Below are 25,988 nucleotides of genomic sequence, written 5' to 3' on the forward strand. Positions count from 1 at the left end.
AAGAAAAGAAAACATCAGATTTGAAGTGAATAAACCATCCTTTTTAATAATTTTTTTATTCATGCCTGGGATGTGGGCAACATTGCCCATCCCTAATTTCCTTTGTTCAGACGGCATTTTTATGAGCCATCCACATTGCTGTAGGTCTGGAGTCATATGTAGGCCGGACCAGGTAAGGACAGCAGATTTCCTTCTCTAAAGGACATTAGGGAACCAGATCATTGTTAGACTTTTAATTCCAGATTTTTATTGAATTCAAATTCCACCATCTGCTGTGGAGGGATTCAAACCCTCGAACCCGGGTCCCCAGAGTAGTACCCTGGGTCTCTTGGTTACTGGTCCAGTGACAATACCACTGTGCCATCACCTCTATTTAATACACTCAGATTTATATCTCAGCCTCCTACATTGATCCCCCCAGGCAATGTTTCAGTCTATCTACTCAAAATTAGGATATGAGCCAAAACATTCTCAAGCCAAATTTTGACAAACTGAACCCACCCTCAACTCCCACAGCCATTTGCTTTGACTCCATCAATCTCTAACTCGGGTTACGCCTAAAGATGCAGAATGTTTGTTTACTGCTTGACCCTAAACCTGCCTCTTCCACAGTTAATCTGTTTAAAAAAAAACTTAATTCTTTGAACCTCTGAAATGTCACCTGCCTTGGCCTGCCTTTCCTGCTGTGCTTGCTCCTTGACCACCAGCTCTCAGACATCACGCTGCACATAAGGATTGCTGTGGATATATACATTGTTGTAGTTAAATACCAATATCAGAGATTATATTGCATTGTGTGTAGATTTACTGTTTAACTATATTTTACTGTTATAGGTGTTGCCTGGAGATTGCCTCACAAAGAGTGGTTGTATATTCCAACAAAAAAACTGCACTTAACAACAGAGATGAATTGTGAGACCAAATACACTACTTTATGGAAAGAAAAAATTAGGAATAGCACCACTGACCCAGCGGTTACAGCAACCAATGGAATGGCAAGGCACAAAACATTAAATTCTGTCTGGAGTCAGTGCTTGTCAGTGAGAGAAAATATAAAAGTACTGATTCATTCTAATCTGTGGGATGTCTTCCTGGTAAGGTTTCTGATGGCCTTAGCTAGTCTCCTGTATTACAGCAATTTTGTTCTTGCCGTTGAAGAAAGATTTAAGGTGACACCCAGACTAATAGGATATCTCATCAGTTACAGTGGAGTAATTGGAGTTCTATCAAGTTTTATAGCTGGCCCTGTAACCAGACTTTATAATAACAAAATGATCTTACTGCTGTTACATTCGAGCATCCTCACGTGCTGCATGATGGCAATGTACTCTGTTGCAACATCCATACAGGTAGTTGTATTGTGCTCAACTGTTTTGAGGTTTTCAACCACTATTGGTCGCATGTGCATCATTGACATGGGACTGAGCCAAGGTGGGGGGCAAGCCAGAGGTACGTTGATAGGAGCTGGTCAGTCAGTGACTGCTGTTGCACGTTTACTTGCCCCCTTGCTTTCTGGGATTGTTCAGGAATTCAGCGTGTGCGGTCCACCGAGACTTGGAGCAGCCATAGCTTTAATGGCCATCTTCCTTATGACGTCTATGCATTCAAAACTGAATAAAACCACAGAGGCTAAAGTCAAGTTGCATTAAGAGATTGCAGAAAGCATTGCTAAGTGTTGTGACCTTTTTGAAAAAGAATATGGGCAAAGGTGTAATAATGTGTCATTAATATCTAATGCCAGTTGCTGTATATATTCTTTATTTCTCCCTACGCTTCTCTTTGTTGGACTACAGTTTTGTGGGTGCTGATTCCCCTCTCATACCTGCAATGTCAGAGTCTTAACAATGAGTGTGCACCCATGATGGAAACCGCAGCTCATCCCAACCCTGGCCTCAACTGCCATCCACACATTTGCGTTTCCCCCCACCATCCCGATGGAAAAAGATCAGAAATGGGAATGCTTGCTGATTTTCCCTCCTTAAGCTGCAAGTTCTGAGGCTAGTTTTAATATCTTAACCATTGCCTTGATTAATCAGAAAACTTAGCAGAGACCTGGGATACAAACTGTCAATTTCATGGCAATTAAGGCTAAGTTGCTCGCCATATAAATTTCCTCAGCCACTGTGGTTCATGATTTAAATGTGCCATCAACAAGAATGTTGTGCAATGACTAGTTCCAGGAAACATAGTATGTATGTAATAAAAAGAAAGAAGATTTCAGCCTCAAGATTAAAATTTAACGCCAACATCAGATGAAGTAACCCAAAATTTGCTGCATCTTGTGAAGCACAAAATAGATCTCAGGAATTTGAAATTTAGTCTGCGCTGACTTTCCTAGCCTTAGCCAAGACAGTAGTTGGAATGGTATAGAGACAGGGAATTTAAAATCATATTTCCTGTTCTAGATCATGCTCCAGTCACTTCTGTTTGCCACTAATTGCATGTGGATGACAGATAAAGACATTCAAAGAGCCTGCTGACAGTCGGCATCTAGATTCGCAGATTAAGAACATGCATGTGAGGAAGGTACTTGAGATCACCCACTGCCTGCAAAACTGTAACCCATAAGAGTCATTCACTGAAGACAGAAATTTGCACAATGCATATTTATTTATTATCCTATGATAGAAATTTTATGTATAGTATGTCTTCCTACACTTATAAAATGGTCATACCATCCTATTTCTGTCACAACTGTGAGATTGTTTTAAGTTGTGACATATGTATGAGAGATATACTTATTGTGCTTACATTACAGTCTTTCTAAACTAAGCTAAGAACAAACTTGCATTTATATGATATCACATCAAAAAGCACTTGTCAACCACTGGATTAGTCTTTCTGTGAAGTGCAGTCACTGTTGTATAGATAAACAAGGTGGCTCTTTGGCAGTATATTCCAAGCCTTGCTCTATCTTGCCCATTCTCCAATGTAAACATTTGCCTGTTCTTGATTTCCTAACCTGCTACCTCTTCAACCACATGGGATCTCAGTTAGCTGTCTTCATCTGTACCCATTCTGGCCTTGCCATTGCATGTTCCCCAACCCTGCCATATTAGGCCTAAGACATTGCTTCCCAGCCACCTACCCCCTCACCCTCACCTTTCCTGAGATATCAATGCTGTGCCTACTCTCACTGAAACTACTCATTCCAACTAGCTTTTACCACTCACTCTCTTCCACCCTGCAAAGCCCTGAAAAAACCCAAATGGTAAGTTTTTGTCAGCAGCTCTTCACCTCTTTCTTTCCCTGTCCTGTCATGCCCAGTAACTTTCTCCCCAGTGGTCCCACAACTTACTACCTTACACAGTCCAGCCAAACCTTCTGTGCCTAACAACCCTCTCCTTTCTGCACCCATATTCTCATCACATAATATCCTGCCTTCACCCCTTACTCTCCCAGATAACTACACCCTGCTCAATGCTTCTATACTGACTGTGTTTCTGACTCCTGTCTCTTGTCTCTGTAAATTATCTCATCCCTTTCTTTCCCCTCACCCATTGTATCATCCATCAGATCCCTCTAATTAATGATCAGGTAATGTGACATTTGTCCTGGCCAATATTTATCCCTCAATCAACATCACAAAATCAGATTTTCTGGTCATTATCACCCTGCTGTTTATGGGAGTTTGCTGTGTGCAAATTGGCTGCTGTATTTTCCTAAATTGGAGGGCCAGTTGGTTCAGTTGTGAAGACAGCTAGAACATGGATCAATTTAGCACCCACAGCACAAGTTTCAATCCCTATTCCAGCTGCGATAGATTTAGGGCCAGCCTTCCTCCTCCTACCCACAGTGAAAAGCATGGTATTTTGCTGTGGTTCGACAAATAATCGCCAAGAACCTGCCTATAGGGAGAGAACTGAAGAAGATTTCCTACATTACACAATAGTGACTATACTTCAAAAGTAATTCATAGCCTGTGAAGCGCTTTTTGAAATGTCTAGTGCTTGTGAAAAACACTGTATAAATACAAATCTTTTTATATTCATCACGTCTCTAACAAATTGACAAACAAATCTATTAATAAGAATAGAAAAGTAGATTTTTTTTAAAAAAGATGTGAAACTTCTAAATGTTGATGATCAAAGAGACTTGGGTGTACTTGCACAAGGAACACAGGAGGTTAGCACGCAGGTACAAAAACAATTGGGAAAGCATGTGGCATCTTGGCCTTTATGGCAAGGGACTGGAGTACGAAAATAAGGAAGTCTTGCTACAAGTATACAGGGCTTTGGTGAGACCACACCTGGAGTACTATGTGTAGTTTTGGTCTTCAGATTTAAGGGAGGAAATACTTGACTTGGAAGCAGTACAGCAAAGGTTCACTTCATTGGTCTCTGAGGTGAAATAGTTGACCTCTAATGAGAGGCTGAGTAAATTGGGCCAATACTTCTGAGTTCAAAAGAATGAGAGTTGATCTCATTGAAACATACAAGATTCTGAAGGGGCTTGACAGGGTAGATAGTGAGAGCTTGTTTCCCTTATATGGGGAATCTAGAACATGGACACAAATTCAAAATAAGAAGGTCGATCATTTAGGACTGAGATGGAGAAATTTTTCACTCAGGGTTGTGAATCTTTGGAATTATCCATCCCAGAAGGTTGTGAATGCTTCATTATTCGATATATTCAAGGCTGAGATAGAAAGATTTTTGATCTCTCAGCAAGTCAAGGCATATGGGTAGTGGGCGGGAAACTGAAGTTGAGGCAGATAATCAGCCATCTTATTGAATGGTAGAATGGTCTCATTGGGGCCATTTTGTCTACTCCTGCTCCAATGTCATACTTACTTATATAAATTTTCAATAGCAGAAACGTTATAGAATTATTTAACTTGGGGGGAAAAATGCATTTATTGTCACTTCACTGTTTTCCCAGAAATACTTGATTGATGGCAGGTTTTAGCTTAGCTATGTGTATATCTTTGTATGGGTCATATTGCTCAATATTTCTGTGCCAGAACTGTATGAGTTTACAAAAATAATTTGGAAGGTACTAGTAATTTGAATTCAGTTTGACAATATTATACAGAAGGTTCTGTGATAATGTTTTTTAAATGTTAAATGTTTACACAAAACATTTTAAGACTATTTTGAAACCTATGTAAATTACTGATCTGTGCAGGGGGGCTAATAAAGTGGCTATCCTAATAAACTTATTTTGTTTTCAGGATGTGGATGACTCTGCAAGACGAAGTTTATTTTCCATTCCTAGTTGTTGTGAAAAAGTAGAGTGCTTTCTTGAATTGGTTTAGTTCTTGTAGAGGTGATGTTCCCACAATGCTATTAGATAGCAAATTCCAGCATTTTGAACCAGGGACAATGAATGATCAGCAGGAAGTTTGGTGAATTGCTGTATTGCATCCTGTTAGTACATACTACAACAACACTGCCAGTGGCAGGAGTGGACATTGAATTTGATAGATGTGGCATTGATCAAGCCATTGGCATTATCTGGAATTGCGCCAAGTTCCCTGGGTTTTGTTGTGGCTGCAGCCAAGTGGGTAGATTATAAGTGGTCCATCACTCCACCTGAGTTGAACCATGTAAATGGTAACGTAGTGAGAGGTCAGGAGGGGAACCACTTATTCCAGAAAACATCACCTCACCTCTCCCTAATGTTGGTAGCTCATAATACTAGATATTTCCACAGCTGGTTTAGTTAAGCTTCTGGTTGATAGTGACCCCAGAATATGGAGGTAGTTGGGCAATAATTTATTGGAGATGGTCATTGCTTGACACTTGTGGCACACGTTAGTTGCCATTTGTCTACTCAAGTCTGGATATGGACTCGGTCCAGTTGCAGACCGACATAGGCTGCTGCATTACCAAAGAAGTTATGAATGGAATCAAATATTGTGGAATTGTGAACATCCTTACTCAATGAGTGTGTAACAAGTGAGTGGGCAAAGATCTGACAAATGGAGTATAATGTGGGAAAATGTGAAATTGTCCATTTTGGCAGGAAGAATAAAGAAGCATATTATCAAAATAGTGAGAAAATGCAGAGCACTGAGATGCAGAGGTATCTGGGTGTTTTAATGTGTAAATTGCAAAAGGTTAGCATGCAGGTATAACAAGTAATTAAGGTTAATAGAATATTATCATTTATTGCATGGGGAATTGAATACAAAGGCAGGGAGATTATGCTTCAGTTTTATAGGGCATTGGTGAAAACACATCTTTATTTAAGAAAGGATGTAAATGCCTTGGAAGCAGTTCAGGGAAGGTTCCCTAGCCTAATACCTGAATGGGCAGGTTGTCTTACAAGGGAAGATTGGACAGGCTGGGCTTGTATCCACTGGAGTTTAGAAGAGGTGACTTAATTGAAACATAAGATCCCGAGGGGTGGATGTGGAAAGCATGCTTCCTCTTGGAGGAGAATCTAGAACCATGGGTCACTGTTTAAAAATAAGGGATCGCCCATTTAAGACAAAAATGAGGAGAATTTTTTTCTCAGAGGGTCGTGAGCCTCTGGAACTCTTTTCCTCAAAAGCTGGTAGAAGCAAAGTCTTTGAATATTCTAAGGCAGACCTAGATAGATTTTTGATAAGGGGTGAAAGGTTATCAGGGTAGGTGGGAATGTGGAGAAATTAGATTAGCCATTAACTTATTGAATGGTGGAGGAGACTCAAAGGGGTCAAGTGGCCTACTCCTCCTAATTCATATGTTTGTATAATAATAATGCAACTGAAAATAGTTGGTCCAAGAATGCAACTGTGAAGAATACCCACTGTGCTTTCCTGGAGGAGCAATGATCAGCCTCTGACAACATCAGCTGTTTTCCTGTATGGTAGGTAGGATCCTAGTCACTGCAGGGTGTTCCCATTGATTTCAGCTTTTTTAGGGGTCCAAGGTGCTATTTTCAACCAATTGCTGCCTTCTATCATAGGTAAGGTTGTCACCTTGCAGTCAAGCCTTGTGCCCATTTTTGGACCACGATTGTGACTAGGTCAAATGCTAATTGGTTCTAGTGGAACTTTATATGAGGATGTCAGATGGTTATTGATGAGAAATGGTACTTGCTAGTACTCTTGATGACTCTTTCCATCACATTGATGACTTGAGCAGGCCAATAGTGCAGTAATTAGCCAGATTAAATTTTACTTAATACCTGGGCAATTTTCCACATTGTTAGGTAACTGTCACCATCATAGTTGCACTAGTATAGTTTGACTGGCAGGTCTAGGCATGGAGGTTTTACACATTTGTACCATGATGATGTAAGAGGCCTCTGCTGTTCAGTGTACTCAGCTACTTGTCACGTCTGTGATGCTGGGGCAGGTCAAGAGCAGCCAGCATAAGACTGTTCATTTGCCACTTTTGTCTGAAGACTTTCCAACACTTCAGTCTTATCTCTTGTACTATGTGGGCTGTGCCATATTCGAAGATGGGGATGTTCATGAAGTATCCTTTCATTAGTTGCCTGATTAACCATCACTATTTTTAACTGCATTGTATAGGGTTTACAAAGAATAATCATCTGGGAAAACACCAGTGTTGTAACACTTGAAACTTAATTACACGAGGACCTTTAACATTTAAATTAAAGGAAACTTTTAATTTCTCAATTTTATTGGCTTAAATTAATGACAATTGTACTCTTATTCCAAGTCCACAATTGAGGTAAGAATATACTCCCATGACAAACTGCAATGTTCCTAACTAATGAACATTTTCCTGACTATAAAGCACACCTTTTGTCTCATTTTCAAAAAACCTTGGCAAAGCTTTCCAACCAAACAATTGGCTTTTAAAAGAGATTTAAGAGGTTGATTTCCTGCTTGAAGAGCTAACTTTTGATTGTCAAGTGGTGACTTGATGGCTACTGCTCAGCAGAAACTACTGCACCTTTAGAGACTTTGGTTTAATGGAACCATATTAATGGCCCCAATGACCATTACCTAAGGTACAAGTCTTACTATCTACAAAAGTATTTATCCCCAGTTAAATACTGTTAGGTGCAGGCTAGAAAATCAGAAAAACAAATAGTTCCAGTATTATGCTGGGAATTTCAGTACAAAAAAACTGGTTGAAGAAAAAAGTGCTTTAAACTGATTTTATTTTTATTAAATACATTCACAATTATCACATGGCAAGGACAAAGAACCAACAATTGAAATATGCAGTTTGCAGCTTTAGCTATACTGGTAATTCATAACTGAATTAAAAATGTTGGTCACTAGTAACCTCATGTTGTTGCACTTGGAGATGCATCCAAGTCAAGCAAGGTTAGAGGGCAGGAACTAATTGGAACCATGCAGCAGAGGGAAGCAAAGAAGTCTTAGTCGGGGAAAAGGAGATGGATGAAGAGGAAAGGGCTGGTCAAGCTTTGTCAATTAAACGGAAGCAGGGAGCAGAGAGACCAACACGTTGAGTAGAACCTATAAGGTTGCAAGTACTGTATTATGCAGGGAGGAGATTTAAATTGAGGGGAGGGAAAAAAAACATTTCAGCAATGTAGAGAGACACGAGTGGGTGAGGAAGCAAAAGCCATAACGTTGCCTGGAGAATGCCAAATCAATGTGTTTGCATTAAAAGGTGCTCAGATTATCCTCCCCTGCCTAAGGTCTTATGAGTCAATAATGGCTCAGTTGGAAGCACTTCCTTTTGAGTTAGAAGGTTGTAGGTTCAAGTCCCACTCCAAAGACTGGAGCACAAAAGTCTAGGCTGTCTCTCCAGTACAGTGCTGAGGGATTGCTGTATTGTTGGAGGTGCTGTCTTGCTGTCTTTTTGCTGAGATGTTAAATTACAGCCCTGCCAAATCTCTCAGGCATAAAAACGCTAGAATAGTTTTTGAAGGCGGCGGGTTATTCCTAATGTACTGGCCAATATTTATCCTTCAATTAGCATCACTAAAAACAGATGACATAATAATGATCATATTGCTGTTTGCAGGAGCTTGCTGTGAGCAAAGTTGACTGCTGTACTTCCTACATGACAATAGTGACTACAGTGTAAAGTGTTTTCGCTGTAAAGTATTTTGGAATGTCCTGAGGTCATTAAAGTTGCTATATAAATGCAAATATTTCTTTATACATTAAAACAAAACCGCAGTTAAAAACCACAACTTAGACCACATTTTCAGTGGTTCTTGTAAAGCGTTTTACGGTACATGAATAATTGGTAGTGTCCAGTTATCAAAGGCTGAAGCCAACTTGAAAGTAGGAAGCTGTTTGGGTTAACCTAGGACCCAAAAATCAATGGTCACTTAATTTCTGAACCCATTTTTATAACCAATGTTAAATTACTCAATATAAAAAACTGATCTGGTTTCTGAAAGTCACAACTTGAGTCCAGTTAAAAGGATCTAAACAGTGCAGCCTATCAATTGGACTTACTTTGGTTTTCTTATCAAAGGATCACTGTTTTCAGTGTCTCCATGTGTATCTTCTGCTCTCCAACTAATTGGCTGAGTTTCCACAAATCCTTGACGGCTTCTTCCGCTTGCATAATAGTGAGGGTCCTGTTGACCCAGAGTACCAAATCTGGTCCTTGGCATCAATGCAGGTCTTCTTCCTCTGTCAGTTCCACTGCCTACACCATCGTTGTTGTAGCCAACAGAGTTAGGCCTTTGACTTCTATTGTTCTCCCTTTGAACTTCATTCCTCCACTCCATTCTGCATTCATCTTGGTGATGAGATGATGGACCTGTTCTGGATTGCGAAAGATTTTCTAATTGCAATGAATCTGTTTCCAAATTGCTGCCTTCTCCCACTGAAGAACAAGAGCACAATATAGAGTTGTAACTGAATCATTAAGGAGAATTTATGCTTAAAATTATTAGAATAGAGTGGCAACTTAGACTGAAGTATCCTTTACAAACTAATTCTATTTGATCAATAACTGCTGCCTTCAGTGTTTGCTGTTATTGGATGGACCAGTCCAGCAACTTCTGGAATACGTCCACATTATGGGCTGAAATTTTCCCCTGTCGTAGGGGGAAGCTGATGGGCGGGCATGCTTCCGATCAGCACCCCCGATTGGAGTCACGGTGCCATTTTACGTGGGCGAGCCAATTAAGGCCCACCCAGCACGACGTCCACAGGGAAACACTATGCGCTCCTTGTGCAGGCGGGGGGGAAATGCCTAAAATCGAGAGTGTGCTCTTTCACACATGTGCCTGAAAGAGCGCACTCATCTCCGAGCCTCAGGGAGATCGCCTCTACGTTCAAAAATATTAAAAATAGAAAAAAAATTCCCTTACATGTCCCCTCATGTGGATGAAGTTTCATGTTTGTTTTCCTTCCCACCAGGGCTCTGGGCCTGCCTGCCAACCTTAAGGTCGGACGGGCAGGTCCACTAATTACTTTAATTGATCTGTCAACAGTCTCAATTGACCATTGACGGGTCGGCGGGTGCACAGCTGATTTTGCTGTGCCCCCGCCTTCCTGAAAATTTAAATGTGGCGTGGTGACGTCGGGAGTTCCACCCGACGTCACTGCGCGTCATTTTACACGTTGGTGAGCAGGCCGCACCCCTGCTCCCCAACTCAAAATTCTGCCCTATAATTTGTAAATCCAAAAGTTGTATTGGGCTAACCAATGCTACTATCTAGGGTTCACTACTTCTTTCACTGAGTTTTAAATCTAAACAGTGTGAATTTGGGCTAATTTCCCACGAATTATGAACTATTTGCACTAAAAATTTTAGACCTGGTATTTTCAGGTGTTGCAAGGCCTCCTCTCATTTTATGAAGGCCCATACCTTAAAAGATCTTTAAATGTTAAAATGGATTCATAACAGATATTAGAATATTACTGACTTTAATGTTTTAAGATTTCAGACATTTTGTTTTAATAATCACATTTTAAATAAATCGAAATCTTATATGTCAGATAAATCTTTTTAAACAGTAAAATCTATGGCTTCTAGAAAATATAAATCATGCTAAAATGTTTCAATGTACATCATTTAGTTAAATGAATTATCTAGCATCTTCAAATTGGTTTTGATCAAAATTACTGCGCTTTTAAAGTTACATTTTTAATTTTGTAAAATGTATACGTACATACAAATTAGAAGCAGGAGTAGGCCACTCAGCCCTCAAGCCTGTCTGCCATTCAATAAGATTATAGTTGATCTGATAGTAACCTCAACCCCACATTCCTGCTTACCCCGATAACCTTTCACCCCATTGTTAATCAAGAATCTATCTAGCTGTGCCTTAAAAATATTCTAAGACTGCCTCCACGAGGAAGAGAGTTCCAAGGACCCACAACCCTCAGAAATATTTCCCCTCAGCTCCGTCTTAAATGAGCGACCCCTTATTTTTAAACAGTGACCCCAAGTTCTAGGTTCTCCCACAAGAGGAAACATCCTCTCCATAACCACCTATCAAGACCTCTCAGGATTTGAAAGGTTTCAATTAAGGTCACCTCTTACTCTTTGAAATTCCAGTGGATACAAGCCTAACCTGTTCAGCCTTTCCTCATAAAACAATCCACCCATTCCTGATATTAATCCAGTAAACCTTCTCTGAATTGCTTCTAATGCATTTAGATATTCCTTTAAATAAGGAAACCAGTGCTGTATACAGGACTCCAGATGTGGTCTCATGAATGCCCTGTACAACTGAAGCATAACCTCCCTACTTTTGTAATCAATTCCCATCACAATAAATGTTAACATTCTATTAGCTTTCTTAATTACCTGCTGTACCTGCATACTAATTTTGTGATTCATGCAATAGGACACCCAGATCCCTCTGAATCTCTCTCTCACCATTTAGATAATAAGCTTTTTTTATTTTATTCTTACTGCCAACCACATTTGCTCACATTATACTCCAGTTGCCAGATCTCTGCCCACTCACTTAACCTATCTATGTCACTTTGTAGCCTCATGTCCTCCTCACAATTTACTTTCCTACCTATCTTTATGTCGTTAGCAAATTTAGCCACCATTCCTTTGGTCCCTTCACCCAAGTCACTTATATAAATTGTAAAAAGTTGAGGCCCCAGCTCTGATCCCTGTGGCACACCACTCGTCACATCCTGCCAACTAGAAAGAGACCTATTTATGCCAAATTCTGCTTCCTGTTAGCCAGCCAATCTTCTATCGAAGCCAATATGTTACCCCCTACACCATGAGCTTTTATTTTCTGCAATAACCTTTGATGTGGCACTTTATCGAGTGCCTCCTGGAAATCTATGTACAGTACATCCACTAATTCCCCTTTATCCACAGCACATGTGACTCCTTCAAAGAACTCCAATAAATTGGTTAAACATGATTTCCCTTTTATAAAACCATGCTGATTCTACCTGATTGCCTTGTTTTTTTTTTTAAAGTGCCCTGCTATCACATCTTTAATAATAGCTTCTAACATTTTCCCTATGTCAGATGCTAGGCTGATTGGCCTATGATTTCCTGCTTTCTGTCTCCCTCCCTTTTTGAATAAAGGAGTTATTTGTTATTTTCCAATCTAATGGAACCTGCCCTGAATCTAGAGAACTTTGGAACATTAAAACCCGCACATCAACTGTCTCATAGCCACTTCTTTCAAGACCTTAGGGTGCAGTCCAGCTGGACCTGGGGATTTGTTAGCCACAGCCCCAACAATTTGCTCAATACCACTTTCCTGTGATTTTCTGAGTTTCCTCCCTTGCATTTCCTGATTTACAGCTATATCCATGATGTTACTTGTGTCCTCTATAGTCAGGAACAAAGCAAAATACCTGTTTAATTTATCCACCATCTCCCTACTTTCTATTATCAATTGCCCAGACGCCTTCTCTATAGGACCAATATTCATTTTGTTAACTCCTTATTTAAATATTTACAGAAACTCTTACTATGCATCTATCACTAGATAGCTTCCCCTCATTCTAATTTTTCCCTCCTTATTAATCTTTTTGTGATTCTTTGCTGTTTTTTATATTCTTTCCAATCTTCTGACCTGCCACCCTTTGCGTAATTATATGCCTTTTCTTTAAGTTTGATACTGAGTTTAACTTTTTTTTTTAAGTTAACCACAGATGGTGGGCTCTCCCCTTGGAATTTCTCTCTCATTGGGATGTAGGTATTCGGAAATATCCCTTTAAATGTCTGCCACTGAACTTCTATTGACAGATCCCTTAACCTCATTTGCCAGTTCACTTTAGCTAACTCTGCCTTCATGCCCTCATATTTGCCCTTATTTAAGTTTAAAATACTAGTCTTGGACACACTTAATTTCCCCTCAAAAAGAATGTAAAATTCAATCATATTATGATTGCTGCTACCTAGGGGTGCCTTCACTAGGAGGTTGTTAATTAATCCTATCTCATTGCTCAATACCAGGTCTAGTATAGCCTGCTCCCTGGTTGGCTCCAGAACGTGTTCTAAGAAACTATCCCAAAAACATGCTATGAACTCCTCTTCTATGCTACCTTTGCCAATTTAATTTTTCAGTCTCTATGCATTAAAATCTGCCATGGTTATTGCTATACCTTCCTGGCAAGCTCCCATTGTCTCTTCTTTTATACTCTGTCCTACTGTTCCAATTAGGAGGCCTGTACACCACTCCCAAGTCTTGCCTTTATCATTGCTCATCTTAGCCCAAGCTACTTCTACATCCTGGCTTCCTGAACTTCAGTCATCCCTCTCTAATGTGCTAATACCATCATTAATTAACAGAGCCACCCCTCCACCTTTTCCTAACTTCCTGCCCTTCCTAAACATCACAATGTTATCTAGGAGCTTCCACATGCTACAGCTTTGACACATCACATGTTCTGCCATCCTTAATGTGTTTTAAATAATTATTTAATTATATTAATCGTTTACTTAATGTTGCTTTCTTATATATTTGATTAACTTTACCAGCAAAATTGTGCTATTTTAGACCTTAGGGATAGAATAGAACTTACCCACTTGCCAGATACTCTCCAAGCAGCTAGCTGCTTTCCCTGTATTAGAGCAAGAACCAATTTCTATGGGGTGAGAAAGATAGAAAGAGGAAATGAACAACTCCTCCCCCCACCTTCACTGAACTCCCCTGTCATCGAGTCCAAGTCCTCACTCAGTTTGTCAGTCACGCTCAGTTTGCCAAGGCTGCGCTAAAGAAATCTGAACTTATTGCAAACTGAACTGGGGCTACAGGAACCAGATTCAACCAATTAACCAATTAACTGCTCGGCTCATACAGCTGAGAGTGAGTTTATTCTAAGCTGCAAGAAAGAACTTAGCCTGCTTACACAGTACTTTCCAGTTGTTGCTAATTACAGACGAGATTTGATTTTAAGAGCAAAATTTAAAAAAATTAACATTTAAAACTCCCCTCTCACCAAATTCCAAGTCTTCATGAAGTTTGTCAGTTGCACTCTGAATAATGTCAAGTAAATCTGATTTAGTCCATTGAACCAATGCCTTTTCACTGAACCAGCCTGGTTTAACATTTTTTTATTAATTTATGGGATGTGGGTGTCACTGGCTAGGTGAGGATTTATTGCCCATTCTTATTTGCCCTTAACATGGTGGTGAGCTGTCTTCTTGAACTCTGCAGTCCATATGGTGTAGGTACACCCACAGTGCTGTTAGGGAGGCAGTTCCAGGATTTTGACCCAATGACAGTGAAGGAATGGAAATATATTTCCAAGTCAGGATGGTGAGTGACTTGGAAGAGAACTTAGAGGTGGTGGCGTTCCCATATATCTGCTGTCCTTGTCCTTCTAAATGGTAGTGATTGTGGGTTTGGAAGGTACTGCCTAAGGAGCTTTGGTGAATTTCTGCAGTGCATCTTGTAGGTGTACAACTTGTACACTGCTGCCACAGTGGTGGAAGGAGTGAATGTTTTTGGATGTGGTACCAATCAAGTGGGCTGCTTTGTCCTGCATGATGTCAGGCTTCTTGTGTTGTTGGAGCTGCACTCATCCAGGCAAGTGGAGAGTATTCCATCACACTCCCAACTTGCCTTGTAGATGAAGGACAGGCTTTGGGGAATTGGGAGATGAGTTACTTGTCACAGGATTCCTAGCTTGTGACCTGCTTTTGTAGCCACAGTATTTATATGGCTAGTCCAGTTTAGTTTCTGGTTAATGGTAACCCCCAGGATGTTGATAGTGGGGGAATCAGTGAAGCTAATGCCATTGAACATCAAGGGGCGATGTTAGATTCTCTTGTTGGAGATGGTCATTGCCTGCACTTGTGTGGCACGAATGTTACTTGCCACTTGTTAGTCCAAGTCCGAATGTTGTCCAGGTCTTGCTGCGTATATAGACAAACTGCTTCAGTATGAAGAGTCACAAATGGTGTTTAATATCATTCAATCATCAGCGAACATCCCCACTTCTGACCTTATGATGGAAGGAAGGTCATTGATGAAGCAGCTGAAGATGTTTGGGCCCAGGACATTATCCTAAGGAACTCCTGCTGTGATGTCCTAGAACTGAGCTGATTGACCTCCGACAACTACAACTATCTTTCTTTGTATTGGGTATGACTCCAACCAGTGAAAAGTTTCCACCCCGACCCCCAAATTCCCATGGACTCCAGTTTTACTAGAGCTCCTTGATGCCACACTCGGTCAAATGCTGCCTTGATGTCAAGGGCAGTCACTCTCACCTCACCTCGGGAGTTCAGCTCTTTTGTCCATCTTTGAACCAAGGCTGTAATGAGAAGCTGACTGGCAGAAGCTGGTGGAGCTCAAATTGAGCATCAGTGAGCAGATTATTGCTAAGCAAGTGCCACTTGATAGCACTGTTCATGACCCCTTCCATCATTTTACTGATGGAGAGTAGACTGATGGGGCAGTAATTGGCCAGGTTGGATTTGTACTGCTTTTTATGTGTACAGGACTTACCTGGGCAACTTTCCACATAGCCGGGTAGATGCCAGTGTCGGAGCTGTACTGGAACAGCTTGGCTAGAGCGCGCGGCAAGATTTGGGGCACGAGTCTTTAGTACTATTGCTGGAATATTGTCAGGGCCCATAGCCTTTGTAGTATCTAGTGCCTTCAGCCGTTTCTTGATATCATGTGGAATGAATCAAATTGGCTGAAGACTGGCATCTGTGATGCAGGGGACCTATGGAAGAGGCAGACGTGGATCATATCCACTTGGCATTTCTGGCTGAAGATTGTTGTGAATGCTTCAGACTGATGTGCTGAGCTCCCCCATCATTGAGGATGGGGATATTTGTGAAGACTCCTCCTCCCGTGAGTTGCTTAATTGTCCACCACCATTCATGACTGGATGTGGCAGGACTACATAGCTTAAATCTGATCCATTGGTTGTGGAATCACTTAGCTCAGTCTTTCACCTGCTGCTTATTATTTGGCACACATGTAGTCCTGTGTTGTAGCTTCACCAGGTTGACACCTCATTTTTAGGTATGTCTGGTGCTGCTCCTGGCATGCCCTGTTACACTCTTCATTGAACCAGGGTTGATCCCCTGGCTTGGTGGTAATGGTGGAGTGGGGGATATACCAGGTTACAGATTATGGTTGGGTACAATTCTGCTGCTACTGCTAATGGCTCACAGCACCTCATGTTTGCCCAGTCTTGAGTTTCTAGATCTGATCAAAATCTATCCCATTTAGCATGGTGGTAGTGCCACACAACACAATGGAGGGTAGCCCCAATGTGAAGGCAAGACTTCGTCTCCACAATGACTGTGCAGTGGTCACTCGCACCAATACTGTCATGGACGGATTCATCTGCGGTCAGCAGGTAGGTGACAATGAGGTCAAGTATGATTTTCCCTGTTGGTTCCCTCACCATCTGCTGCAGACCGAGTCTAACAGCTATGTCCTGGAGGACTTGGTGAGCTTGGTCTATGGTGATACTACCAAGCCACTGTTGATGATGGACATCAAAGTCCACCACCCAGAGCATATTCTGTGCACTTGCCACCCTCAGTGCTTCCTCCAAATAGTGTTCAACATGGAGGAGCAGTGATTCATCAGCAGAGGGGGGGACAGTATATGGTAATCAATAGGAGGTTTCCTTGCCCACATTTTACTTGATGCCATGAAACTTCATGGGGGCCAGAGTCTATGTTGAGGACTCCCAGGGGAACTCCTTCCTGACTGTATACCACTGTGCCACCACCTCTGCTGGGTCTGTCCTGCCAGTGGGACAGGACATACCCAGGAATGGTGATGGTGGTGTGTGAGACATGATTCTGCAAGGTATGATTCCGTGAGTATGACTGTCAGGCTGTTGCTTGACAAGTTTGAGAGACAGCTCTCCCAATTTTGGTGCACGCACCCCCCAGATGTTAGTAAGGAGGATAGTTAAAATAGTTTTTGGGGTGCACTGATTAGAAGTCCACGTCATTAACTGCTTATCATTTTCACCTACACTACACAGCACTGCTGGATCTCACTAAAGCAAATGCTGGGAGGGAATCCTCCCTCCAGACTGAAATTATCGCCATGAGGATTGTGAAAGGTCAACATGATGTTAACAACTAACCGCGAAATCCGGGCCAATTTCTTTTGAAGTCCGTAGAAACAGGTTAAGGCCCTGTCCCCTCCCCCATAACCTCACTTTGTTGAGGAAAGACATTGGGCAGAATTTTGCCCTTGATGGGCAGGCAGGCCCGACTGGCTCGGCGGCGGGCGGGCAGCCAATCGCCGCCGCCAAAACGGGCCCTGCCGCCATTTTGAGCCAGCAGGCTGCTCGACGGAAAGCTTCTTTTGGAGAGTGGTGGGGGGGCAGGGGGAGGGATTCCCCAACTGTCAAAGTGCACTCTTTTGCGCATGCTCATGAAAGAGCGCACATCTCCCTGAGACTAAGTGCTGCCTCAGGGAGAGCACTGAAAGCTTTGTAAACATCAAAATAAAAAAATTATTAACATGTCCCCCTCATGTGACAATGTCACACGAGATGAGAAATTAATAAAAAGGACAGAAACTTTATTAAACTTTTTAAAAACAGACATGAAACCTCATCCCGCCGGTGGATGAGGTTTCATGTTTTGTCTTGTTCCCGCCGGGGCTCCTGGCCTGCCCACCAACCTTAAGGTTGGATGGGCGGGGCCTTTAATTGGGTTAACTGCCCTGTCAATGGCCTCAATTGGCCATTGATGGGTCGGCAGGCAGACAGCTGATCGTGATGTCCGCCCACCTTCCTGAATATTTAAATGGGTTAGGATGACATAGGGGGCTCCCACCGACATCATCCAGCGTTGGCGAGCGGGCCTCGCCCCCAACTTGCCAAAGAAAAAATTCTGGCCATTATTTGCAGGAGCTCAAAATGGAAAGTCCTCATTTGCTTCAGCATTATTTCCCTCATTCAATTCCCTTGAGCTTGGAATCCAAGTTTGGTATTGATTAATAACCACTTGGATTCGTTTCAGTACTCCATTTCCTTTTTTTTTTAAATGTTCTTTCATGGGATGCCAGTGTCTCTGGTAAGGCCAGCATTTGTTGCCCAGCCCTATTTTCCCTTGAGAGGGTGATACATATTGCCGTCATAACAACAAGGGGAAGAAGATGGAATGGAATGGGGCCATGGCCACTACTGCCTGTCGTTTCTGGTCCTTTTGGGGGCAACCTCAGTATAACCACCCACAAATGTAGGAATTACATCAGAAAACAATTCCCAAGCAGTGCCCTTAACAATGTTGGGCACTAGGGACACCAATGTATACCTGGTGGCTAACATTGCTTGCAGATATAATTTAAAAGGCCAAGATTTCCCCATTGTAATGTGTTTAACTTCCAATGAAAACAAAATCTACTTCTATGCTGTCACTTCTCTATAGATTTGGTTTCTCCACTAAAAAGTAAAAATTAGGCTAAAAATAACTTCTGCAGCACACCACACGTTACCTGTGAAAGCAACATTCCTTTTTTTGGGCCTGGAAGGAATCCTGGCATTTTGAGATTGTGAAAATGGACGATACTTTACAGCACCAGACTGTGGAAGAAAACAAATAATCACAACCAGACATCCTCAGAGAACCTGTGTATACTCGCCAAACAAATTTGTTTTGTAACAGGTCTAAAGCATCAAATTCTGAAGTTACTTTACAAAAGGAATCAAAGTTTTGTGTGTAGATTGGTTAAGACCATAATTTTCCCCTTTCACTCATTTTCAATCCTACCTGCTGGTAGGGGGAAGGTGAACTACTTAAAAATTTTAAATTCCACCCTTAAGTCCCTCAAACCAAAACTACCAGTGACTGTAAGGTAAAAGGGCCTACCCCTTACAGAAGAAGTTAAAATAGAAAATTATCAAAATTTATACAAGGAAGATGAGTCAGATGATTGCCTTTTAGTGATCAAGAACGGTTTTTGATATTGCCTCCTACATACTTCCTACTATATCCGTTCATTCTCCCCTACACAGGTTGGCATTAACTCGCTGATAAAATTGCTCATTTTAGTCGAGTACAGTTTTCCCCCACCAAAAGTATATGTGAAACCATACACTTGGTGTTTATTTTAAGTGCTCAATACTTAGATTCCCAGTTACCAAAACTCCCATCAGTACTCCAGTCTCATGCAGTTTACGAATAATACTAAATTTATGAGACTGACTTGTTTCACCACAAGTTCATGTTTTATATGCAATATATACAAAACTGTGGCAATTTCAGGGAATTACCTGCTGGGCCCTTGTTTTCTGCATACTTTCCCGTAGACTCCCATGTCGTCTGATTAGGATTTCCTTGACCTGATTCTCATTGGCCTCTCTTGGCAGACTGTGTCTGTTGTATGATGGTGTCTGCGATTAAATCATTTCATGGTACATGAATTCAAATATTTATATACTGGAAACATTTGATTGTCTTAAATGTTATGAGTACAGGGAGCGGTGTATGGTATACCAGCAGCTTGCTCAACACAGGGTGCGCACCATCAGCAGTGCTGTAATCTTGCATGAGCTGTGTTCAGGAAATGTTAATCACAGAGTGCAGAAGAGGCCCTTCGGCCCATCGAGTCTGCACCGACACGAGAAACATCTGACCTACCCATTTAATCCAATTTACCAGCACTTGGCCCATATCCTTGAATGTTATGACGTGCCAAGTGCTCATCCAGTTACTTTTTAAAGGATGTGAGGCAACCCGCCTCCATCACCCACCCAGGCAGTGCATTCCAGACCATCACCACCCTCTGGTAAAAAAGTTTAATGGGTGTGCAGTTTCTTTTAAAAGAGGCAGCACCTTCATGGATCGTATAACAGTCTTGCTATTTGAGCTAGAAGAACAGGCTGGTGCTATTCAACATAGCGATGTCATATAAGTGATTCGATAAGGTGTTTCAATCTGATATATGTAAAGACAGTTATAAAATTTAAAAAGCTTTGCTAAGCACTTTTTCCTTGAAGATGGTTTACTTTCTATATGTGCATTTTCAACTGCAGGAAAAATAAAGTCATGCTGAATACTCAATGGTTTTATAGGGTCTAAATCATTTGTAAGTTATGGTACAAATGCAGCTCAATTCATCTAGTGGAATTAATGTAGTTGCAAACAGATCTGTAGGTGAAGCAATAAAGGCCAGCCATATATTCCACCAACTGGACTAACAAATTTCAGGAAATATTAGGACAAGTCATTGCTCTATTTTGTTCTTAGTCCTAGAATTAACTGTCGCCTTGTCATTCCCACTCCTTACTACTTCCCTGAACATCTGGCTTTATTTTAGTTATTTTTTCCCTCCAAGCTCAGTGAACCAATCACACTCCACTATATCAGGCTAAAGTCTCTGCCATGCAGTCATCAGCCAGGTCCTGCTGCCACAGGGAAGATTTTGAATGCTCTCTAATTAATGTGCCATGTTTTTGAAAATTCCCATCACTTCAAGTTTGAACTGGCTTCATTATATGCAAGATTAAAAGTATTGTGTGGGTTTTTTTTAGTTTAAAATTGTCTTATAAATAGAAAATGTTGTTCCATTGCACAGGCTGTGTGTGCAATTATGTTGTGAATATTCATATTGTGTGGGTTATTGGATATTATTTTTTGACATTTGTTCTCTTGTAAATTACATATCAAGTTTGCCTGGAAAATCTCTACCACAAAACAGAACCCAAGAGGTTAAAAGTAGCTGAAAAATACTGTAGTGTATTCTTTGAAAAAGTAGTGGCTTGAATTGTAGATGTCTCCGGGGAGGGGGGTGGTGCAGGAGGTGCATGTGAGTCGATGTGCAGAAATAAAACTTTCTGTAAAAAGACAAAGGATTGATTTTGCTATACCAGAAACTAGAACTTTATTTGGATGTAAATAGTCTCTTACGATGAATCCAAAGACATTCTTAAAACCAATTACAGATTCCCTCAGGTGTCTTCTGGTATAAGCTGAATAGTAATATGAAGCACAAAGTCAAGTAAAACAACATCATTTAGTTATTTTAATTGTTTCAATTAATTATTTTAGTTTTTAAAACCACAAGTCCATGTGGAAATACAATTTAGGATTTACTGCAATAACTCAAAGCTTACTTTAACTCTCAGCACTCAGCACTTACTTTAACTCCAGACCAAAGGACAAGAGTATCAAGTTCATGGGAACCACACCACCTCCAGGTCACTTACTAGCTTGACCTAGGCATAATGTTCCTTCATTAATACCAGGCCAAAATTCCAAAAGCTCTTGCCTAAAACTATTAAGAAAATACCATCAGCACAAGGAGTGCAGCAATTCAAGGAAAAAGGCCCACCACCTACTCAGGGCAAATAAGATCGGGCAACAAATGCAACAATACCAGCATCACGCACATCTAATAAGAATGTGGTAGTTATAGTGCAAGACTCTGTTAAATCCAGTAACATCAATCATGGGAACAAGTAAAATAATTGTTATGTCACTGGGTATGTGCTTAAGAACAGAATATAGAAACAGCACAGCTTCCAGGATATAGGGGATTCACTTAAAGGAAGCACTGTTAGACAATTGGAAGAACAATTCCAAAACCTCCAAATTTTAACATCTGTATCCTAGGCCCAACCATCTTCAGCTGCTTCATCAATGACTTTCCCTCCATTATAAGGTCAGAAGTGCGGATGTTTGCTGATGATTGCACAATGTTCAGCACCATTCGTGACTCCTCAGATACTGAAGCAGCCCATGTCCAATTGCAACATCCTGGGGATTACCATAGACCAGAAACTGAACTGGACTAGCCATATAAATACAGTGGTGGCAAGAGCAGGTCAGAAGCTAGGAATCCTGCAGTGAGTAGCTCACCTCCTGACTCTCTAAAGTCTGTCCACCATCAACAAGGTACAAGTCAGGATTGTGATGGAATGCTCCCCACTTGCCTGGATGAGTGCAGCTCCAATAACACTCAAGAAGCTTGACACCATCCAGGACAAAGCAAGCCCACATGATTGGCACCAAATCCACAAACATTCACTCCCACCACCACCACCAAGCATTTTGGCAGCATGTACCATCTACAAGGTGCACTGCAGGGATTTACCAAGGCACCTTAGACAACACCTTTCAAACCCACTTTGTCCTTCATATTTCTATTCAGCTTATACCAGAAGACACCTGAGGGAATCTGTAATTGGTTTTAAGAATGTCTTTGGATTCATCGTAAGAGACTATTTATGTCCCAGTAAAGTTCTAGTTTCTGGTATAGCAAAATCAATCCTTTGCTTTTTACAGAAAGTTTTTTTTCAGTACATTGTCTCACATGCACCTCCTGCACCACCCCCCTCCCCAGAGACTTCTGCAATTGAAGCCACTACTTTTTCAAAGAATACGGTATTGTATTTTTCAGCTACTTTTAACCTCTTGGGTATTAAACCCAACACTTCTGTTTTATGGTAGAGATTTTCCAGGCAAACTTGATATGTAATTTACAAGAGAACACATGTCAAAAAACCCAGCCCAAGGACAAGGGCAGCGGATAGACGGGAACACCAGCACCTGAAGTTCCCTCCAAGCCACTCACCATTCTGACTTGGAAATATATCGCCGTTCCTTCACCCCTGCTGGTCAAAATCCTGGAGCTCCTTTCCTAACAGCACTGTGGGTGTACCTACACCACATGGATTACAGAGTGGTTCAAGAAAGCAGCTCACCTTCTCAAGAGGAATTAGGGATGAGGAGTAAATGCTGGCCTAACCAGTGACATCCACATCCAATGAATGAAAAAGAGTTAAAAAGGGAGTTTTGTCAGCAACCAAATAATAAATCAGTAGGAATACAAGAGATTTATTGTTTTGGTGTTGGGTATGAAATATGTAGTAGCCAAAGTAGTTTGTTAATCTTACCCTCTGTCTTATCTGATATAAATTTTTAGTTAAGATTTCTTTGATGTCCTTCAGTTCATCAGAGGAGAGATTCTTTATTTCTCTAGGTTTCTTACTTCTGTAAATTCAGATAAAGTAGCATATCAAGACTGAACAAAAATAACTTAACATTAAAAGCTGCTATATAAATGCAAGAAAAGGGCTTTACAGGGGTTTAATGGAGTAACATTCAACATCGAGCCACAGAAGGAAATATTAGGCTAGATGGCCAATAGCTTAACCAAAAGGTAGGTTTTAAGGAGCATCCCGAAGGAGGAAAGGAAAAAAAGATATAGGGAGCGAATTCCAGAGCGGAAGGTCTTGACTTCTAAAAGCATGGCTCCCAATGGTGGAATGATTAAAATCAAGAATGCTTAGGAAGCCAGAAATTAGTGGAGTGCAGAGATCTAGGAAAGTTATTTGGCTGAAAAAGATGGGCAGAGGCAAGACCATGGTGGGATTTGAAAACAAACATAACAATTTTAAAGTTTTGACACAGCTTCACCAGGAGCCAAATCAGATCTTCAAGCACAGGAAGATGGGTGAGCAGGTCTTGGTGAAAATTAAGAAATGGTTAACAGAGTTTCAAATGACCTCAACTTTGCAGATGGTATAATGCAGGATGCCCTTTGGAATAACCAGGCCTAGAGTTAACAATGGCAAGCAAAACATGCAAGTTGAGGCATAAATGGGTGATGTAATGAAAGAAAACAGGTTCAGGAATTGAGGACTATTATTCTTTCTGCTCTGAAGACAAGAAAATTCCTAGCATTCAAACTCAAACCTAACAAACTCAACAGTACTAATCTGAAATCTGTTTTAAAGCAATCTACTGTTTGTAAGTGTCTGCTGTGCAAATATAGTGAATGAATGCAGCTTCAGACTTACATCAAATCCAAAACATACAAGGCAATGCCCATTTCTGATTCCTGTTCCTAACTGCTTAGTTAATAAGTTGCATCAAAAATTTAAAATACTTTGAAAGCAATGTTTTACTTACAGCAGGGAAGCAGATGATGACACCTTACTAAATTGTCCAGATTCAGCCAATTCAATTGCTTGTTTTAATTCCAGTTTTTTATAAAGAGCAACAATACTGGACTTTGGCTCTTTATCCCTGATCAAAAGCTTTGACAAATACTTTCGATCAAACTTCTTGGCCCTAAAAGTAAAGCCAGAGATCAAATTGTTTTAGCGCATATATGATGAAGTACAATGAGCTACAATATTTCCTAGAATAAACCAGTTTGATCGATTGTAAAGTATATCATTGTACAAAAAATCTCTCATCCTTGTCTTTCATGTTCCTACAGAACTGCCCTTTTCATCTAAAGAAAGTTTTTTGCAAAGTGAATTTGTAACACATTGTAGTATACATTTAAAAAAGGATGTTATAAAGGAAGATCATATGATCTTATGTAACCAATAGGGGAGCAGTGCAGACTACCTCTGTAGTCAGTAGTCAGTTAGTAAGTTAGTATGGAAACAGGGTTTGAGTTGAAAGCACACAAATGTAGTGGTTGAGTACCTTTGTAAATAAACAGAATGTGTTTCACCCAAGCACTGTCTGCTGATCAACTCTGTCTATTGTACCAACTCAGCCATCCTAAAACAAGCGTGCAATCCAGTTCCATAAGTCACAACAAACTGGTGACCAGGATCCAACACACCAATAATACAGGGTGATGGAGTGTTAAGAGCAGAATGTTCCTAGACAAAATATATCGACTGCTACACTGTCCTTCTTAAATAATCTGTATAAATGTGAAATCATTGGCTTCTCCTGCACAGCTCTATTTTAAAACAACAGATATAGAGACGAGAAACAGAAGGTTTCAACTTAATACTTGTAACTAAGAAGTAGTTGTCAGGATATTTTCACTCAGGAACATCCTGTTCTAAAAACTCTGAGGGATGCTTTGTTGGATATTTAGCACATTTACATTTCAAAAGATTCTTATCTACTTATATAAACATTTTCAGTGTGGTCCTCATATTATTGCAGCAAGTGGTTAGGGAACCAATGACAGTAATGATCATCCTGTTGTACTTTATTATACAGGGCCATGTGGTGCACTATCAAGTAATACCAGTTTAAGATAACTAGCAAAGTTTACAGCACTTGCAGAGCAAAGGGCTACCTCCACCCTTCATACAACAGAAATTATTTGAAACATTTTGCAAATATCGCCTGTTATCTGCTTATTTTTAAAACAACATAGTAATACTGTGTACCACATCCAGAGTGCAAGAGAGTCAACATACTTAATTTGAGAAAGATTCCCTTCAATTGTTTGCATTAACACATATCTGGTATTCTCTGGAAAAGTTAAAATGAACATTTCTAATTAATTGTCTTTATCTTTGTAATTCGAAAAGTATTAAACATTTGCAAAGCTGGCTTCAAGGCAAAGTACAATCATTGGTATTACTTGCTGGTTTTTAGATTTTAAATTTTGACTTCAAGAAAACTCACTCATCAAGACACCAACTGTCATCACTTATCACTGATGGGAACACCGCCAAGTTCCCTTCCAAGTCCACTGTCACTGGATCAAAATCCTGGAACTCCCTTCCTAACAGTACTTCACCAGATGAACTGTAGTGGTTCAAAAAGGCAACTCACCATTACCTTCTCAAGGGCAATTAGGGATGGGCAACAAACATTGGCCTTGCCAGTGGTGCTCTCACCCCATGAAAGAATAAAAATGCAAATTTTTATAATATCCAGTGCTAATCGAGAGATTCAGTCTTGAGACACAAGCTTCATAAACAAGCCCTATGGACCATGTAAAGAATTGAAAAG

General features: G+C 40.7%; 2 protein-coding genes across 4 annotated transcripts in view; one reads left to right on the forward strand and one right to left on the reverse strand.

Annotated features, from left to right (window-relative positions):
- The window catches only part of mfsd9 (major facilitator superfamily domain containing 9), a 43,383-nt gene extending 38,208 nt beyond the window's left edge, over positions 1–5,175 (forward strand). The window contains exon 6 of the mRNA XM_041199882.1: positions 835–5,175. Coding sequence (XP_041055816.1) covers positions 835–1,649 — 815 coding nt within the window. The 3' untranslated portion in view covers positions 1,650–5,175. The remainder of the gene's footprint in view (positions 1–834) is intronic.
- Positions 5,176–8,047: 2,872 nt separating this feature from the next.
- Positions 8,048–25,988, reverse strand: part of slc9a2 (solute carrier family 9 member 2) — a 77,816-nt gene continuing 59,875 nt past the window's right edge. Inside the window, exons 8-12 of one of the 3 annotated variants that reach the window (XM_041199734.1) lie at positions 24,183–24,344; positions 23,165–23,261; positions 19,541–19,660; positions 18,763–18,850; positions 8,048–9,719 (exon numbers count right to left, since the gene is read on the reverse strand). In XM_041199734.1, the coding sequence (XP_041055668.1) occupies positions 9,340–9,719; positions 18,763–18,850; positions 19,541–19,660; positions 23,165–23,261; positions 24,183–24,344 (847 nt within the window). In that variant the 3' untranslated portion in view covers positions 8,048–9,339. The remainder of the gene's footprint in view (positions 9,720–18,762; positions 18,851–19,540; positions 19,661–23,164; positions 23,262–24,182; positions 24,345–25,988) is intronic. The other 2 variants (XM_041199735.1, XM_041199736.1) reach the window with 2 other exon arrangements.

Source organism: Carcharodon carcharias, chromosome 11, assembly GCF_017639515.1.
Source record: "Carcharodon carcharias isolate sCarCar2 chromosome 11, sCarCar2.pri, whole genome shotgun sequence".
Taxonomy (NCBI): Eukaryota; Metazoa; Chordata; class Chondrichthyes; order Lamniformes; family Lamnidae; genus Carcharodon; species Carcharodon carcharias.